This window comes from Rhinolophus sinicus, chromosome 17 (assembly GCF_057876585.1).
Source record: "Rhinolophus sinicus isolate RSI-liver-muscle chromosome 17, RSI-T2T, whole genome shotgun sequence".
In the NCBI taxonomy this organism is placed as follows: domain Eukaryota; kingdom Metazoa; phylum Chordata; class Mammalia; order Chiroptera; family Rhinolophidae; genus Rhinolophus; species Rhinolophus sinicus.
This window is the reverse complement of record NC_142517.1, coordinates 62,660,092-62,680,413: the sequence shown is the minus strand read 5'-3', so window position 1 is coordinate 62,680,413 and position 20,322 is coordinate 62,660,092. Positions and strand designations below refer to the sequence as shown.

Here is a 20,322-nt window from a genome sequence, read left to right as displayed (position 1 = left end):
TTGGCATATTATATATTTGTTTATTTATTTACTGTCTGTTTCCCGCACTGGAATGTAAGTTTCATGACCATAAGCACATGGATGAATTACAAAAGAAATCGATGATGAGTTACTTTTAAAAAGCATAATGATTTTGACAAAATGTTAATTTAAAAATTTTACAATATTTTTCACTCTTCAAAATGGTATAATCTGATCTTTTAAACCACATTTTCTCTCATTTCCTGGTGTAATTAAATCAGTGGTATAAAAAGGGTATAAAAAGAAGGGTGATGTTAGTATGTGAAAGAAGATAAAAAAAAGACCAAAATAGATGCCAGGTGATACTAAAATTATGCTGAAGATTAGTGGTGTATTTTTTCTTTACAGGCAGTATTGATTATTTGAGTTACTAACAATGTGACTAAATTGTATTATAGTATCAGAAGTCTGATTATTAATGACAAAATGTTGACTAAACAGTATCACTTGGAATTACTTTTTGTTTGTTATATTTGTTATCCAAAAATAAATATATTAAACATTAAAATATTAAATATTTAATCATTACAGTTTTGCTATTTTTTTTATTTTAGGAAATGATTTGCAGCTGAGTGATTCAGGAAGTGACAGTGATGAATGAAGAAACATTCAGCTATAGATGTAAAATTTACAAGACATGATTATTTTATATTGAGAATAAAAGTTCCTAAGACTGAGGAAAATGTATCTTTAAATGATAAAATGAATTAAATTTGATGAATAATTTTCAGTTAATGTTAATTTTTTTTTACCTTTATGAGTACCAGCATTTGCATGTATTTTCATATGATGTTAAAGCTTTAATGAAGTTTTACAGATGAGAAAACAGATTCAGAGTAAGTTGCCCATATATGGTTAGTTAACAAATGAGAGATAAGGTGTTCCATAGAGTTCAAGTTCAGACTTCTGTTTTACCACACTGCTTTCTACAATTGTGACATGTCAAAACTATATAATAAATGTCTATGATTTTAATTATATTTCTGAGACTTTTCTATTTCATATTTCTTAATTTTTTGTGGAAAATATATGTATTAATTCTTGACAAAATTAAGCTATAATTTAGGGTAAAGGTGAACCTAAATAATTGTTTTAATGAAACAACTGTTAGCTCATAATATTTTTCATTATTTGCTTATTTTGCTTTTGAGAGAAAAATAAGCTGTTAAGTGTTAAGAGGATAAATAATATTTATATCTGTTAATATTTTTTAATTTGGAAGAAATGATACATATTAGACTAGTTGAAAGCCACTGACCAGCAGAAGTTTCTTTTTTTTAAATTAATAAACTTTATTTTTTGGATAAGTTTTAGGTTCACAACAAAATTGAGCAGAAAGTACAGAGGATTTCCGTATAACTCCCTGTCCCCACTCATGCACAACCTACCCCACTATAAACATCCTTACCAGAATGGTACATTTTTCACAATCAATGAACCTACACTGACACATCATCACCCAAATTCATAGTTTAATTACAGTTCACTCTTTGTGCTGTACATTCTATGGGTTTTGACAAATATATAACAGCATGTATCCACCATTGTAGAATCATACAGAATAGTTTCACTACTGTGAAAATCCTGTGCTCTGCCTATTCATCCCTCCCCTCCAACCCTTGGACCACTGATCTTTTTACTGTCTCCTCAGTTTTGCCTTTTCCAGCATGTCATACAGTTGGAATTATACAGTATGTAGCCTTTTCATATTGATTTCTTTCACTTAGTGATATGTACTTAAGTTTCTTCCGTGTCTTTTTCATGGCTTGATAGCTAATTTCTTTTTGGCACTGAATAACATTGCATTGTCTGCATGTACCACCATTTATTTATCCATGCACCTACTGAAGGAATTTTGGTTGCTTCCAAGTTTTGGCAATTTTGAAAAAATTTTTTATTCAACTTCACCTCTCACCACAGAGATTTCTGTAGTTTTTTGGTTTTTTTTTAATTCTTAAGTTTTGGTTTTAATCTCTCCTACTTTCTTCTCTCTCCCTTTTTCTGGTCTACCTTCAACTAATCTATGTCTTCACTTTTCTATTTTATTCATCAGTACTCATGTGAGAACTACAACTATGTCATTTATTAATTAAAACAAGCTCAAATATTAAAAATCAAATTGTCATTTCCTACACTCACAAAACCTGTTGGGATTTTGTGTTGAAATTATAGGTTGATTTGGGGAATACTGACATCTTTACAATATGAACCCTCCAAATCATGAGCGTGGTATGTCTCTTCATTTATTTAGATCTTCTAAAATTTCTGTTACTAACAGTTTATAGTGTTTAGTGTTGAAGTCTTGAACATCTTTTATTAGATTTACTCCTAGGTATCTTTTTATGCTATTATAGCTGATATTATTTCTTAAATCTTCTTTTCTATTTGTTTTTGCTGAATTTAAATACAATTTATTTTTGTGTGCTGATTTTATTTACATACACCTGTTAAACATGTTTGCTTTTAATTTCTTATTTGCCTCTTCTTTCTATATTAGTATCTTTCATTTTATAGCTTCAATCTCCTTGCTATATATGACTATAAAATATTACTTTCTGCTGTCATAAGCACTGAGGTCACAAATATTTTTTATCCTTATCATTGATATTTTAGATTCTTCCATTTTTATTATATTTTTTGTCTCTGAAGAGTTTGTGTTCATTTCTATCCAGGGGTTACTTTTCGATCTTTTCTCTTTTATCCTTCTATCTGATTTCAACTTAGCAAACATGATAGGGTATAAGAGGCATTTTGATATGAGAGAAAGGGCTTTAGAATAGGACTTGGAAGGCTAGAGTTCTATCTAGTCCTTGCTCTGTCCATTCTCAGCTCTTCTGTAATATTCTTCAGGCTAGACTGGGAGAGGAATTTCAAACCAGTGTTCCCCAAATCCCTGTCATAAGAATCATCAGAGATGCTTGTTAAAAAAAAACACAGGTTCTTAAAGCCAGAGGCATCACACTTCCTGAATCAAACTATACTACAAAACTACAGTAGTCAAAATAATATGGTATCGGCAGAACAACAGACATGCAGACAAATGGAACAGAATTGAGAGTCCAGAAATATATGGTACACATATATGGCAACTAATTTTTGACAAAGGAGCCAAAAATATACAATGGAGAAAGGAAAGTCTCTTCAATAAATGGTGTTGGGAAAACTGGAACGCCACAAGCAAAAGAACAAAACTAGAGTACTATCTGACACCATCCACAAAAATTAAAATGAATTAAAGACTTCGATATAAGACCTGAAACAATAAATTACATAGAAGAAAACATAGGCACTAAACTTATGGACTTTGATCTTAGAGGGGTTTTTGTGATATTGACCCTAAAGGCAAGGGAAGTAAAACAAATATAAATGAACAAGACTGCATCAAACTAAAAAGCTTTCGAACAGCAAAAGAAACCATCAACCCAAAAAAGGGCAACCAACCAAATGGGAGAAGATATTTACAAACAATATACTTGATAAGGGGCTAATATCCAAAATAGGTAAAGAATTCATAGAACAACAACAAAAACAATCTGATTAAAAATTGAGCAGAGGAACTGAATGACACTTTTCCAAAGAAGATATACTGATGGCCAATAAATTTATGAAAGCTCAACATCAGTAGTTATAAGGGAAATGCAAATCAAAACCACAATGAGATACTACCTCACACTTGTTAGAATAGCTATTACCAATAAAACAAGAAATAACAAGTGTTGGAGAGGATGTGGAGAAAAGGGAAGCCGCGTACACTGCTGGTTGTAATAGCTGTACCACCATGGAAAACAGTATGGAGGTTCCTCAAAAAATTAAGTATAGAGCTCCCATACAAACCAGAAATCCCTCTTCTGGATATCTACCAAAAAAAAATTGAAAACACTTATTCGTAAAGATACATGTACTCTTAATGTTCATTGCAGCATTGTTTACAATAGCCAAGACATGGAAACAACCTAAATGTCCTTCGATGGATGATTGGGTAAAGAAGATGTGGTATGTATATACAATGGAACACTACTTAGCCATAAAAAGATGAAATATTGCCATTAGCGACAACATGGATGGCTCTTGAGATTATTATGCTAAGTTAAATAAGATGTAAAAGGACAAAAACTGTATGATTTCACTCATTTGTGGGATATAAAACAAAAAGCAGCAAACAAGCTAGCAATGGTGGTTTCCAGAGGGGAAGGGGGCAGGGAGATGATGAATTGGGTAAAGGGGGTCAAATACAAGGTGACAGAAGGAGACAAACCTTCAGATGATGAACACACACTAGAGTATACAGATATTGTATTACAAAGTTACACCTGAAATTTATATACTGTCATTAACCAATGTTACCCCAATAAATTTAATTTAAAAAACAGGTTCTTAGATCCCTACCTCAATCTAGTAGTGTATAAGAATTTTCAAGGGAAAGAACTGTTAATTTGTATGTGTGTGTGTGTGTGTGTGTGTGTGTGTGCTCGTGTGTATGAATTAACATAAATGACTCATCAGTGGAGAAATTTAGTTTACATAAAATTAAAATTTCTTCCATCTCTGATATTATTTGATTCTATGAATACTAACATTATATTGCCATAATCCAAAGAATTTCATCTAAATAAAAGCATATCAGAGAGCCAAGATCAATACTCTAAAGTTTGGTATTTTGGGTACCTATGAGCACAAATGAATTGGTACATCGCATATAGGTGCTATTTCATCTGCTCTGCCAGATCAAATGCTATTGTAGTGGTACAAGTTGAGAGCAAGGGGAGCCACTGGCATTGGATCTTCAAGGCATCTGTGCCTCTAGTGATTAACTTGACTGGTAACTTCTGGCTGTTCATTTGTTTTGCATCCAGAGTCATTAACCAAGCCAGACGGGGCAATATTTCCTGAAAGAATAACTACAGCTTAATCATTAATGACACAGTCAGAAATGAAGCTGGACTCTTTGGGTAAAGTCAGTGAAAAGGGATGAGCATAACAGAAATTGGGAAAACATGGTTAAAGTCTGAAGTAGACTTTAGGGAGGAAAGGGTAGACTTTTCCTGGGTAGACTTTTTGTCAATAAATTACTCAAACAGGTAATGTAAGAATTTTTTGAGGGATAGAGTCATAGGTTCTCATATACTCAAAATAGTTCATTCCATTTCCCAAGCTCCTTGTTGGTTTCCTCCTTTTTTCTTATAGCTCTCTGACCATTCTTTTCCTTTTTCTTTTGACTGGCAGGCGAGCGTCCTACTCTTTTGTTCTTCTTTTATCTCTTTGACTTAACAAAAATAATACTGTACAAAATGCATCAGTCATCATCATACCTCTTCTTGTTCTTCCTCTGATAAGGACTAAATATATTCTGAAGCCATTTGGGAGTCCATCAACTAAAAAATAAGGAAAATTATATTTGCACTAGTATCTGGAAAGAAACTGGTTCATAATTTTTGCTAAAATTAAATTTTATTTGTTAATGAAATGATGGATTAATCTTGAAGTGATGAAAACACAGGGAATGGTTTTCGCAAAGGAGAATGATCCCAAATGTACATCACAATCCTTTTGCTGTTTTCCTTAGCCCCACCTCTTTAATTGCTTATAGGGTATTTCTAGTTTAACTTTATTATGTTGAAAACCAAGATCAACATCTTTTCTCTTTTTTCAAATTCAATTTTATGTTGACTTTCCCTTTTCAATGCATTTCAATTTACCAATCTTTCTTCTGTGTTATGGTGAAATTCCAGTTCTGCCACCTACTGGCCACATGACTTTGGACAAATTACTTAACCTCTTGGGACATTCGTTCCTATAAAATGGGGATAGTAAGAACAATTAGAATAGGTAGATAATATATATGTAATTCATATATATATTAACCTTGCCCATAATAGATTTTCAGTAAATGGCAGCTATTGTTATCCTGAAATCAATGTTTAAATCTGTGCTGACGGGTTGTGCCCTTAACTAGTTTGCATTCTTTTGCAATTCTCTGGCATTGTCTCATCCCGTCTTGTGATGTGTTGTTCTTCCCTGTGCTTTATTTCCTTTTTGTATAATTATTTTTCTGAACTAGTCTCTGAGACCCAACCTTCTCTTTTCCTATGGCCTTGTGCTTTGCTCTGGGCCAGGCAACTGCTGAAGCCAACACCCACAGGGTTAAACCTAGTTACTGAAGCCACCCCCCTTCCCCGCCCAGTCCCCCTTTTCACAGTAATCTGGCAGCTGTCCCAAGTGTCTACGGTAGCCAAATGCTTGGGGAGAGAGAGAGTCAGGAGCCAGCTATGAATCCTTTCAGGAAAAACGAGTCCAAGGAAACTTTTTTTTTACCTGTCTCCACTGAAGAGGTACCACCTCGACCCCCCAGCCTTCCAAAGAAGCCACCTCCGGTGAGTCCCCAGATTCAGTTCTGCCTCTGACAGGAAAGACTTGCTCTTTTGCTTCTCTTCCTTGGCCTCTCGGAGTTTCAGGCTGAGCTGTATTAGGTTATTAAAAGCTATTCTTTTTTGGTTACCTGAAAACCAAATACAAACAGGTTTTCTTTACTTAGGAGGAGAGGAAGCAGCAGCAAGAGGTAGTCAAAGTTAATTTGGAATCTAGGACTTTGCTGTATTTCATTGTATATTCTGAGTTTGTCTGGGGTAAATTAAAAACAAAAAAAGCAATTTGAATGTCCAGGGAAACTTGGCAAGCACTCCTCTCTGGAGAACTGTGTGTGATTGTTCTTTCTTTACCAATATGAAAACTCAGCCCTTAGTTCCCCCTGTGTGCAGAGTCTTATGTTGGACACCAAATGCAGTTTTAGAATAGATCCAGCCTCAGTTACTATGTGTTCAAATTTAGAGTGGGAGGCAGGACAGAGAAACAAAGAAGTAATAATGTTTTGCATTATATACTTGTTAAAACACTTCCAAATTCGTTATCATACTCAATCCTCACATCCAAATCCTATAGTGGAGAGAATAATAGCCAATACTTACTGAGTTCTCAATATGGGCCAAGAGGTGGTAGTAATCCCATTTCTTTGGAATAACAGAACTGAAGCATAAAGACAGGTGTAACAACATGGCCAAGGTCAGTATGTTAACACAGTCAGTGACAGTGTTAGTAGCTGGTGAAAGTATGTTAAAGCTTCAACTTGTATAATTCTCAAGCTGTGAGCTTGGAAGGTAAGAAGCCAGTTCATTGTGTCTTTCAAGCATGTTATTACCATATATTAGCATATATTAAATTTAAGAGGGTTGTTTATCCATATGGGTAAAAGAATGAAAGTGTGAATTTATTACTTTACTATTTATTTAGTTAGTTATATCTCTTCTGGCCCCAAACTATTTAGGGCTGCTTACAAACTTGCATACATTTCTTATGAAATAAGAGGCAAAATAAATCTCATGATAAAATTTGTCTCTCGCAAGGACAGATATCTTCATCCCCCCTCTCATGTTAGTTGGGCTGTTATCATGGGTAGGGATTTGAAATAAAACATGACATCCCTTGTCTTCTGACTGATACGATGCATGAAATAGCATAGTCCTTTTTATGCCCAATAGGATTAACAAGCAAACATTATTGAATCTCTTTCGTAGGAAGAATGGACATTTAATTTTACAAGGTTTAAAAACTCTCTGCCCAAATTCCAGGTGATCAATCAGCTTACCTTTAGGAATCTATGTTGGGCTCTGAGCCTGGCTCCAACAGTCTCCGAATGAAAAACCATCATATTGCCAGCAGTCCGCCCAGCAGGGTGCACAAGGCAGGTGGGGGCGAGAGAGGTCAGTGCCCACACTGGAGCGAAGCAGGTGACTGGCATGTACATGTAACTGCTCAGACATTAAGTGCTCCATAGACCATTTTGTTATTCTGTCCCAAGAAATAAGTATGATTATTCTGCCCAGAGCCCAGGACTTTTCAGTTAGTAGTTATGAGAAGATAAGCAGGTCCTAGATCAAGGAATGTCTGAGAAGTTCCTTGTTTAATGAATGAGGAATAAAGTAATATTCAGAATAGTTTCAGCAATGCAAGAACTTTTAGCTGATAGTAGCTGTTTCATGAAGAGTAGGCACCATTGCTTCACATTATCTATCATGGTGATTTAAAATAAACGAATTTTCTGTTGTGGAACAATCTAGTGGTTTAAAATAAGGAGAAAAAGCTCATACTTGAACCACTGTCCTTCTGTTTCATAGAAAATCTGTGGCTCCAACTATCCACTGAGCATTGCCTTCATTGTGGTAAATGAATTCTGTGAGCGCTTTTCCTACTATGGCATGAAAGGTAATTTTGTGTCTCAAAGTCTCACTCTTCCCTACTCACCCTCACCCCATGTGTGTAACATCTGGTCTCCTTATATGCACTTATTTCCCTTACGCACTCTTTCTGCCTTCATCCAAATTGGTCCTTTCCTTTCCTCAGGACTTTCAACAAACACCTCATGGAATTTCACCTAGTAACTCATACAGGCCAAGTACAGAAAGGCCTACTGGAAACCAGAACACAATCTGTGAGAATATAAGAGGGAAAACACTCATCATCTGAGTTCCAGTCTTCATGTCTGTTCCTCAGTTGTATGAACTGGATTGTTGCTGGGAAGGAGAAGAAGGGGATATTGGAAAAAGCACCAATTTAGCTTTGTGATTGGCCTAAATGATGCTATGTGTGCATATGGACTGAAGGGAGGAGTATTGTACTTGTACACTTAGCATTGCCCCCCTTCCCCATTCATAACTCCCGTGGGTCCTGCTCCTACTGCCTAGCAGTCACCCCTCAAGCTCACTGATTGGAATGTTGAAGGTCAAGATCCCCTTCAAAAACCAGAGATTAAATGTACTTCTACTCTTTAAGTCACTTGAATGCATCCATCTTATTTTGCCTCTTTTTTTTTTCTTTTTTTTTGCCCCAGCTGTCCTGACCCTGTATTTCCTGTATTTCCTGCACTGGACCGAAGACACCTCCACATCTGTATACCATGCCTTCAACAGCCTCTGTTATTTCACTCCCATCTTGGGAGCAGCCATTGCTGACTCGTGGCTGGGAAAATTCAAGTAAGGAAGATAGAAGATCATATCCCCAGAAGCTTCACAGATTAATTGTGCAGAGATTACCACTTCTAGCCTTTTCTTCCAAGCATGAACATACTTATATCATCCATGATAAATAAGAGTCTCTCTAAGACTGGCAACACAGAAAAACTATTTTTCTTCATTATCAGTTTTTCCAATATTTTTACATCCTTTTCGGTCAGGAGTTGTTTCGTTTTTGTTAAACCTAATTTTAATTTCCTATTCTGTAGTTTAAGACCAATTCTTATTCTGATCTCAGAGGAAATGAAGATTCCCGCACACCAGAAAATATATAATTTTAGAGACCTCAGTATAGTTAGTTGATATACTCTCCATCTCTTTTTCATGTTGTATCATCCCAACTCCTTTAGTATCTTCTTACAAGTCCCTCTTTTCAGCTCTTTTACCATCTCTTTTTCTTTTCTTTAACTTCTTTCTGTAGTTTCCTTCTTAAGAATATATGAGTAAATATTTTCATGAGTTAGACTAATGGTCTATTCAGTTCATTATCTTTTAATTCCCTGAAAATAGTACCAAGAGATATTTATAGAATAATGTTATAGTTGCCCCCATAACGTTATTTTCATAGGCTAAAGATGGATCTTAGATATCCATCACCCACTTATTTTCTATGGATTTATCATCTATGGATTTGTCTAAATTTCTCAAAGTACATTCTGCTGAAAATCAGTTGCATAGGATATAATAAGTGGAAGGTAAGAAGATAAAGATCTCATGGTCAAATAAGTTTGGAAAATACTAGGCTGAACAAATCTGAAAATGTTTCTTTACTGCATGATTTCTTGTAGCCATTAACATGCTAATACACACCGTAAAATCTCAAAAAGAAGGTTATTACACATAGTGTTTCCCAAACTTGTTTCACCATGGAATATTTTCTTCCGGATATCTTGTGGACCTAGTGTTGCAAGGTAAATACTTTTTTATGTTTCACTTTGGCCGCTCTATATTCATTTTTCTAAAGTGTTTAATCAGTACCTTCTACATAGCTATAACTATAACACAGTATAAACACAGATTTTTGACTTGAGAGAGGGATAGTGGGTAGGTAACTGAGATCTACGTTTGCTATTTATCTAGTGTTAGTTACCAAGTCCATATAGATAGGGGGGTGGCACTGTGTGTAGATAAAAAGTATAAGCCATGGTCTCTATTCAGTTACACAATAAAAGACTCACATACATGACTAGGACTTTAGTTTTTAAATGACTTCCTTTAAAATTGAGGATCTACAGTTCCAGGATTTCAACATCACTACCAATGATCTTAACATTAGTTTTCTGCCTATTTCAGAGGAAATTTAACAACCTCAACTTGTGCCCTCAATCTCAATCCATTTTGAGATATTCTTAATTTTTTTAAATTGATTTTTGTTGAGGTATAAGTTACATAAAGTACACAAATCCAAAAGTCTTAAGGATACAGTTTGATGAATTTTTACGTATGTATCACCATGACCTAGGTCACTCTCCTTCGGGTTTTTGTACCCGGAATATTCCCTTCTCTTGCCTTCAAACTCTCCCTCAGCGACAGTCCTTTCCTCTACCTAGAAGCAAGTCCAAAGCTCTGATAGCTTTAAACAAACAATTATTAACCCTCCTTTTTTTATCTTCTTACCATCATCTCCAAATTTTAAAAAGAATCATCTGTATTTGTTGTCTTCCTTTCTCCCTTTTCATTATTATTCCTTAGGGCAGAGTAATATAATGCAGTGCAATAGAATTCAATTAAATTCAGTTTAATCTGATAGGGTTTAATTCAATAAATGTTAATCAGACATCTATTTGTTCAAAGAAACATGGGGGATAAAGAGATAAATAAGACATAAAATACCTGCTTTACATTTTTCATGTTCAACTAGCTTTAATACAGAGCAGTTTGCTAAATAGAATAAAATATAGCATATATCATCTCTTTATCCTATTGAAATTTCTGTCTTTAAGATCATTGGTAATGATCTCTTTGTTAACAAATTCCAGTGGTCTTTTCTAAATTTTTATTCACTTTGAACTTGTTTTAACACTTCAGTCTGTTTATCAGTCCAAATTCTTGAAACTTCCTGGGCTTCTTTAGCACTGTATTTTCTGGTTCTCTTCCTCATGCTTTTTTTGGACTCTTCCTTATTTGGCTTCTCTTTTGCCTTTTGTGTACTTTACTCTTTCCTCCATGTAGGCATTTCCCGAGGGTATGTCTTTTACTCTTTTCTCTTTCTCCAGATTCCCTTTTAGCAATCCCTATGGTGTCAATATTAGCTATAGGCAGATAGCTCCTCAAACTCTGTAATCCTAACCTGTCACTCAATTTCCAGTATGCGTTATAACTGCATATTGGCATTCGTCTCCTGGATGTTCCACCTTATCCTCACTTCCCAAATCTGTTCTTTCTTCTGGTTTCTCTATACCCCCACATTCAATTAGTTATCAAATTATACTAATTCTAGTTTTGTAATATCTCTTATATGTATTCCTCTTCAACAGTGAATCTCACTGCCATTAATTGCCACTACTCTAGTTTTGGTCTTCGTTACCCCTAAATTGGGCTGTTGAAATGGACACCTAAAAAGTTATCACTGCTTCATATATCCTTTTCTTACACTTGACCTACACACTACTGCCAAATTAATCTTCCTAACAGAAATCTCTGTTCACATTACTACCCTGCTCAAAATTTTCTGCTGACTAACCCACTGTCTACTAATCTCATTCCATTTGACCGTCCTGCTCTTACTGTCATACGTATTCCCTTTCAAGAATGTTTACTAGAAAAAACTGAGTAGTACTAATATTTCCCTAACACTGGTCAGGGCATCTCTTCTCCATGTCTGTTTGCACTGTCTCTACTTCATGGAATCTCTTCCTCCCCATCCTTCTTCCTTCCTTGACCCGACCCTTTAAGGCTCAGTTCAAATGCCACCTTTGCTATGGAGTATTCTCGCTCCTCACCTTTCATTACCAGCCAGAAGTAGTCTAATCTTCTCTGAACTCCTTATTTTTTTACCCTCCTATGTCATTTACCAAACTCTGTCTTATAATTATTTGTGTATAAATCTATTTTCTTCCAAACACATAGAGAACAAAATCTCATTTATATTTTTATCCACAGCACTTGGAAGAGTGTCTGTTAAGTATTTCAGTTAATAAATTTATTCACCTTCAGATACTCAGATGTAGGCACAAGACTGCAGATGGTGTGGGCAGGTGTGAAGATGACTTTTTTCCCTAGTGTTGGGTTTTATTCCCTGTGACCCATGACTATCAGTCTGTACTCAACCTTGGAAATCACTTTCAAACACTCTCTTAAATGAGTTTATTGCCAAATATGTTTTTTTGATGTCCTCTCTGCACTTCTTTCTCTTTCTCTGAATGGGTGTATAGCATGCCTTTTCCCCCTCCCATCCTTTTTGTCTGATCAGAGCTGACTCTCTTCATGCTAAGTCTCATCCTCTGTCATCACTGCACACTCCTTCTCAGTTACTAAGCTCTAATTAAAAATAACTCTGGTAATGGCATAATATTTAAAAATTCTTCCTCTTCTCTTTCCTTTTTCCACATTAACTTGTTCATGATAAAACTGAAGGAACGCTGGACCATGAGTTAGAAAGTAGAAATTTTAGACTTAATCCCAATCAATATGAATTGGACTGTCACTTTAGGAATGTCCTTTGATATCTCTGGATTTCACTTTCCTCATTTGCAAATGGAAGATTGGTCAAGTCTATCTAAACTGGTTCTGTGTCATATGGTGGGAATTACAATGACCCCAATGATCTCATTTCAAAGGTGCAATTTCCAAGTCTTTCTTGACTTCTTTTTCCTTGTATTAAAGTTTTCTGCCATTAGCTTCCTCTCTTTTATTCTTCATACCCTAGACTAATTCCATGAGGCTTTCACCTAGAAGCTTGCCTGTTTTCCTTCTAAGCCACTTACACTTCTCTTATTCATTTAGTCCAATAATCAGATATTGCTCAGATCTCCCTACTCAGACTCTAGTAATCCAGCTGAGACACCTTTTGATTTTTCTCTCTGGTGATCTAACATAGATCATCTCTTTTAGGTTCATTAGTGATGGCCTTTTTTCAGTCCACTTGCATTCCCTTTCTTTCTATTTATTCTTTTTATTCCAGCAAAGAGAACTTTCCTCTAGAAGACTCTATAAAACTTTTTGTGAAAGACTGTCACCTCCTTCTGATATTAGTTAGTCCTAGATCAGTTACTCAATTTCTTATTCTCTACCTGCCATTATAAACCTTCTAAGATCCCTTCTCTAGAGAGCCAGCCTAGGAAGATTAGGCATTTAGAATAAGAAATCCACATCCTAAAATTTGTGGTATCCCCAGCATCTCTATCTCTGATACCTTCGTTCCATTCTTTATATTTCACATTAGTGTATTACACTTGAAAATCATAGATGTAAACTATATAATTTCCAAGATTTTCTCTAGTACTAATATTCTACTTATAATAAAGAGAATGCAAGTGTGGTAATATACATAAGGAGTATATTGTATTTGTGGTAGTCTGCCATATTTCATGATCTTTATCATGGACAGTCTATTCAAAGTCCCTGGCTCCTTTCTTATCCTTGGTGACTTGTCCATGAGGAAACTGTAGCAGAGATTACAATTAACCCAAGGATGTAAGTGACCAAACTGGGCCTGAGAGTCCTTTACCTCTCTATATATCTTAGTGGTTGGGTTTAGATAAAATTCTTTGTATTAGCCATTCCTTTTTCCTGTTTGATTGGAATTCTTCCTTGACTCCTACCAATTTCTAGAGCCAAAGACATTCCTTGAGCAAAACATCTCAAAGTATTCTGTTCTTCTGATTCTCCTACTTTAAAACATCATTACTCACTACGAATTTATCCTGGTCTTAATATTTCTGTACCAGGGCAGAGATCCTCTGTGTATGTGTAGAGGGGGGGGGGGAGATCAGGCATGAGAAAGGAGCTTGAAGGGATTGTCTATTACCTCTAACATTAAAGGGTAAAGACTTCTCTCCTTTTCTAGTCTGTTTATTTCATTCACCATTATTATTTCTATTTACATTTCTCAGGTAAATTTTTCCTCCTCCACCTCTTCCTCCTCCTGCTTTATTTATCCTGGCACTGAGAACAGTATGAACTCTGAGTCTATATTGCTCAAGTCTCTGAATTCTGTCCATAGACTGACTGATTTAACTCTCTCAACAGGACGATTATCTATCTCTCCTTGGTGTATGTGCTTGGCCATGTGATCAAGTCATTGGGTGCTTTACCAGTACTGGGGGGACACATGGTACACACGTGAGTAAAATCATGGCATAAACTGAATCACTTTTCTTCCATTAGACAGGTAAATGTCTCACATAGTCATTATAGATTATTTTCTTTCTTTCTTTTTTTTTATCAGAGATGTCCCTTTATTTCCTAACCTATTGTTTTATTACCAGATTGGTTAAGAAAAAAATTGTTTTATGACCAGTTGAATTCTTTCCTACTTTATCTGAGCTCATTTGTTTTTATTACATATTTAGGGACTTGCAGAATGCCTAGTTAGTATTCTGCATAAAAACTCATCATACGCTTGAAGACAATCATTAAAACCCTCATGCCCTCCATATTCCCTTACCTATTCACCTATCCATGCATCTGTACTTTAACAGGGTTTTAAAAAATGTCTGTAATATTTCCTTATAATACTTTGTAGAAATCATATTCAAAGCTTGGGTATTTCCATTTCTGTGTAGTTTCACATATTCTAGTTGCTCTATCCATTTTTCCTAAAGTTATTGATGTTTGTGGAGCAAGAAGCATTTGATATATTCTTATGTCTATTCAGTCAGTATAGAGGATTACAGTTGTTCAAGAAGCAGGTCATATGTAAACATGTTTATAATGTGCATGTATTTGTGCAATAAGTTAAGAATTTTGTTTGAAATTTAGTAACTATCAGATACCTTCTTATTGGTGTCCCATCGAAAAGTCAGTGACACTGCTACAAATTATGATGAATTTTAACATTTTGTTTTGTGGTTAGTAAGGGTATGTGGGATAATGGTTTATAAGCTCTTTCTATTGAAGTGTCCCTTTGACTAAGACAAAATTGAGAACCACAGGTTTTAAAGTTCCTTCAGGATATGCTCCTATCTGTTGTACACAAGGGGTAAATGGGAATATCAGGGACAAATTTTCCCATGCAATAAATTCTTTCTGGCAGAGGCTCAGAGTCATAAAGAGCATAAGTGCCTCCAAGTCTTTCCTAGGAGTGAAGGCAGATGGAAAGTGCCCACAGGTTAGAAATGTAAAGGGAATATTTGCCCTTGTGTACCTTTTTTTTCTTCCTGTAACTCTATATTCAATTTCTACTGTTGTATTTAATATCAATATGTGTAGTATCCTCATCTCTCCATTTCAGAGTCTTATCATTGGTTGGCCTGAGTCTAATAGCTTTGGGAACAGGAGGTATCAAACCCTGCGTGGCAGCTTTTGGTGGGGACCAGTTTGAACAAAAGCATGTGAGTTCTGTTCTTCCTGTATTTTCAAGAATGTAGAGCAAACATTAACAGAGTTACCTGGAAAGTAGCCATTTGCCAAGATCAAAGTAATTCACTGGTAAGATGATATCCGGGGAGTTATGTTCCATTCTAGGTACTGATCATTAATAGAAAGAAAAACTGAAAAATGTTCAAAGGAAAATGACGAGGGTGGTAGATGGGACTAAAAGACATATCTTATGAAGAAAAATTGAGGAATTGGAGATATTTAGCCTGGATAAGATAATAATTAAAGAGAATATTATCGCTCTCTATAGATATTGTACAGATGTCAGCAATTAAACCTGAGACCAATGAATGAAAGCTTATGAGAAACTCGCTTTTTGCTTAATGAAAGGAAAAACTTCAAACAGTCAGAGTTTGAAGTAGTGAGTTTACTCTCACTTGAGGTATTTAAGAAGAAACGTGGTAAGTGCTTTGGGAATGGGACGGAATGAATAGTGTAGAGATGATTTAAGCATCTCTAACTTGACCATTTCCGAAATAAAACAGAGTGAGTTTCTATAGATGAACTTGTCTAGATGATTATTCCCTCTTTTCCTAAATACTTTCCATTGTCAATGAGGAAAAAAACAGTATGAATAAGGTAAAAATGAACCCATATGAGGAAGCAGTGACAAATAGGCAATAGTCTATTCTTAGATTAGCCAACATTTTTGACTTCCTCTTTTGCTCTCAGTTTTATTTTTTGTCTGTCTTCATGTATCTATTTCCTCATCTATAGCCATTTATCATGCTTCTGGTTTTTTTCTCTGTGTTCTCTCTGTGTGTCATGTCTTCCTGTGGTTATAACTCAAATCGTCTCTTACCCTTCAGACCATTTGAGTTATCATTTTAAATTCTGTATCTGTCTGGGGGTCCATAGATGATAATTGTTTGCTGAATTTGGAGAAAAAACAAAACTTTGGCAAGTGGGATTCTATGCAGCACAATTAACTATACAAATAGATGAGTGGAATGAAATTTAAGTGGTGACCAGATGAAGAAATAAAACACACCATAAATAGAAAATGGGGAAAGACAGATTGTGCTAATGTGTTAGGAAAAGATCTGGGGTACAAAATGAGGCACAGCAGTACACAATGAACAAAACATTAGCAACTTTTTTGAATGTTGCTTCATCTGGTAACTGCTTCATGAAGATATTCAATAATGGGACAAACCCACCTCCAAGTTTCCACCAGCCACTTCTAAGCCCATGGACTTCCTTTTATACTCTCTGGTAGACTTTCCATAAGCACTAGGTAAATTACCCTATTGATCAACAGTTTACTCCACTGCCCTATGTTCTAATCCTATTCCTACTGCACATTCCACAAATTACTTAATCAATCATTCACTTAATTCGGTCAACAAATGTCTATTGAGTCTGTAATATTTGCAGGTGCTATGCTAAATAGTGGGGATTACAGAAATGAGTAAGATGTGATTTCTGCCCTAAATGAACTAAAACCTGAAAGAAACAGACATTTAATGCAAAGAAATTAATATTAGGATAGATATGTGTAAGACACAGTAGTGGCATAGTGTACAAGATGATCATTGTTGCCCAGGTAAAGGGGTTAAAATAATGTTAAAGATACTTGTACTTGGGTTTGAAAGATGTGCAAGTGTTTGTCTGGGGTCAGCCAGGTATGTTTTAAAAAATGTCTACTGTCATATTCAGACACCATGGAGGCAACATCTGAATCTGTCTGTGTATGTTCCAGGTAAATCTCAACATAGGGTGGTGGTAGAGTTAAGAGGCACCTTGAACTGATGATTTGTCTTGTTTGTTTCAGGAAGAGGAACGAGCTAGATACTTCTCAGTCTTCTACCTCTCCATCAATGCAGGGAGCTTGATTTCTACATTTATCACACCCATGCTGAGAGGTTAGAATCTTTTCTAAGGGGCCCTGTGTAAGGCTTTACTCTGGCCAGTCAAAAATCTGTTCAAGGTTTCCTGCTGTCCATCCTCTTTTTTTTTTTCAAGGGCTTGAAAACCTGAGAGAATTTCTTTCAATTTTGGTTTGTCTGGCCCAAAAGACAGATTATGAACTAGGTAATGGGAAGAAAGAAGACATCTATGTCTACAATCTCAAAAACCCGAGCTTGTGGAATAGAGCATCAAAGACTCAAGATTCAGGATTACTTTTTCTTTTTCTTTAGGAGATGTGCAGTGTTTTGGGGGAGACTGCTATGCATTGGCTTTTGGAGTTCCAGGATTGCTTATGGTGATAGCTCTTGGTAAGTGCAGCGGAGCAGAGGAAACTAATAACCACTAAGGGCTGTCACATGTAAAGCAGCATGAATGCACTTTACACAAATTATTTTATTCAATCCTCACACTAACCCATTTAGGTATGTGTTATTGTAGGGGTTTTCCCTAAACATTAGAAATAAATTAACTGAATAAAGTCAGAAAATTAAAAAAAAAAAAATGGCTTGAGATTACACAACTAATAAGATTTCTGGAGAGCTTTAAAAAAGACTGATCCCTAGGCCTGATGTAGGACCAATTAAATCAGTTTATCTGTGGGATAGGGCCTGACATCTATAATTCTTTAAATATCTAGGTGATTCTAATGTGTAGTCACCATTGAGATCGACTGGTCTACACTACAACATGTGAAGAAGCAAGGAAGATAATTAATCCTTTCTCTTAATCTAGCTTATTTCATGTGATAGTTATTTATCTGGTAATTGGAAGACATTTTTAGTTCTTTGGGCGTTTTAAAGTAGCTTCTAGATTTAGCTGTTTCTGCCCTGCTCTGCAATGCTCCCAAGGAGTTTGCTCTTGAGCAAAGAGAATAAAAGGAGTTGCATAAGTAGATGAAAACTGATGCAAATTAGATCAAGCAGCATTCTCTTTACCACTGAGAACCCAGTAATGGGAGAGGAAAGGAGATGTGTGTGTTGCTTAGTTTATGCAGGGGAAACTTGGAAATGATTGTCTCTAATCATTGACCTGGAAACCTGTTGTCACTCTGAGTCTTTGGGTGACACCCACTTGGAAGATGTCCAGCCCAAACATAAAGAGTTCAGTAGAAGAAAAAAGCCCAAAGCCTCAATGTTTAATCTGATCATTTTGTACCAGAGGCTGCCTAGTAGTAACCCTCAGATTCCAATTCAAATTCCAAGGAAATTTATGTGTTATTCCAGGAGAGCTGTGATACTATATTCCCCGTGTCCTTGTTGCTTCAAAGCCAAACATTTTCCCAAATGTTTTCCTGTGATTAGTACTATGTCTCCTTCTCTGGATCATTGGACAATAATAATATTTGCACATTAGAGTAATTATGAAAATGAAAAGAAATGCTGCAAATGAAATGTGTTATAAATTATGAAATAACAAGTGCTAGCTTGTCATTATTAGTCAGTTGCTTCAGTTTTCTGGGTATTAATAAATAACTCAACCCTCTGGCCTTTCACTATAATTTAATTTCTTTCTTTCTTTTTTATTCATTCATTCAACAAACATTTATTTAATACACCTATTATATATCAGATTCTGTCCTAGGTATTGGGGTCACACTGGTGCATGAGATGGCTACAGAGTTTATGCTTTCAAAAAATCTTATATAGTCCAAGAGGAAGAGGAAAACAGACAAGTAAACAGGAATTTACAAAATAGTATGATTAGTATCACAAGTGAATAAGTACAGAGAAATCTATAGGAACACATAGGAGGGATGAATGTCTAAAACTTTGAGTTGGAAAGTTTTGCCTAAAGAAATGATATCTGAGCAGAGAACTAAAGGATTAACAGCAATTAATCAAAGAAGAGATTGGAAGTGAAACAGAAATAGGACATGGTATCTGTAAGACAAGAAGGTGAGAGATAGGATGACATCTTTGAAGGCCTTAAAATAATTCAGATTGCCTGGAGCATAAATAAGAAAAATAAAGAATAGAAATGGACAGAAACCAGATAACAAAGGGTCTTTTAAGTAATTAAGAAATTAGAACTTTATCAGGAAGACACTGCAGAGAGAGCTATAAAAGGATTTTGAACTGAGGAATGATTGTTAGACTTTTATTTTTCAGTGATGTCTGACAAAAATATGGAGAAAGAGTGGATTAAGAGTGAGTCAAGGACACTATTTATTTGAATTTTTGGCACTCCGTTAAATTTTGTGCTGAAGGTGAGTGCATCACTCAGTTCACCTTGTCCGGGCCCTGGTAGAATTGACAAAACTTGATATGATTAGATATGTGAAGTGAGGAGAAGATAAGTCAAAGTTAGATGCAGATTCTGACTTGACCAACTGGTAGATAGTGGGATCATTACCTGAGATAATCAAAGAGAACAGATTTGGAGCAATACCAATTATTTTAGTTTTGGACATTTTACATTTTAGATATCCTTGGAACATATACTTAAAGTTATCAAGCAGTTATTTAGAAATACAGGTTTGGAACTTGGAAGAAATGTTTGGGCTATAGATAAAGATTTGGAGCTATTAGTATTTGGATAGAAATTAAGCTATGAAAATAGTTAAAATAACCCGGAGATAATAAGAACAAGGTGAAAAAGAGGGCTAGGATAGAGCCCCGAGAAGCACCAGTATTTAAAAGACAAACAAAAAGGAAAATCCCACAATGAGACTAAGAAGGAATGACCAAAGTGGTAGTAGTGCTATTTTGGATAAAAGAGGACTTCAAGAAGAAAAGAATCAATTAGTGACGAGTGTTACTGAGTGGGAAATGGAGGTAAGGGTAAAAAA

The 20,322-nt window shown here is 35.5% G+C and overlaps 2 protein-coding genes and 1 long non-coding RNA gene across 3 annotated transcripts in view; 2 read left to right on the top strand and 1 right to left on the bottom strand.

Moving 5' to 3' along the window:
- The window catches only part of EAF2 (ELL associated factor 2), a 41,022-nt gene extending 40,021 nt beyond the window's left edge, over nt 1-1,001 (top strand). The window contains exon 6 of the mRNA XM_019729691.3: nt 576-1,001. Within this exon, the coding sequence (XP_019585250.2) occupies nt 576-622 (47 nt within the window). The 3' untranslated portion in view covers nt 623-1,001. The remainder of the gene's footprint in view (nt 1-575) is intronic.
- LOC148754804 (uncharacterized) overlaps nt 1-5,371 on the bottom strand; it is a 43,202-nt gene extending 37,831 nt beyond the window's left edge. The window contains exon 1 of the long non-coding RNA XR_016019735.1: nt 5,331-5,371. This is a non-coding gene — a long non-coding RNA (uncharacterized LOC148754804). The remainder of the gene's footprint in view (nt 1-5,330) is intronic.
- An 861-nt stretch (nt 5,372-6,232) lies between these two features.
- Nucleotides 6,233-20,322, top strand: part of SLC15A2 (solute carrier family 15 member 2) — a 33,269-nt gene continuing 19,179 nt past the window's right edge. Inside the window, exons 1-7 of the mRNA XM_019729612.3 lie at nt 6,233-6,392; nt 8,190-8,277; nt 8,903-9,044; nt 14,274-14,366; nt 15,478-15,577; nt 17,398-17,488; nt 17,765-17,842. Coding sequence (XP_019585171.3) covers nt 6,255-6,392; nt 8,190-8,277; nt 8,903-9,044; nt 14,274-14,366; nt 15,478-15,577; nt 17,398-17,488; nt 17,765-17,842 — 730 coding nt within the window. The 5' untranslated portion in view covers nt 6,233-6,254. The remainder of the gene's footprint in view (nt 6,393-8,189; nt 8,278-8,902; nt 9,045-14,273; nt 14,367-15,477; nt 15,578-17,397; nt 17,489-17,764; nt 17,843-20,322) is intronic.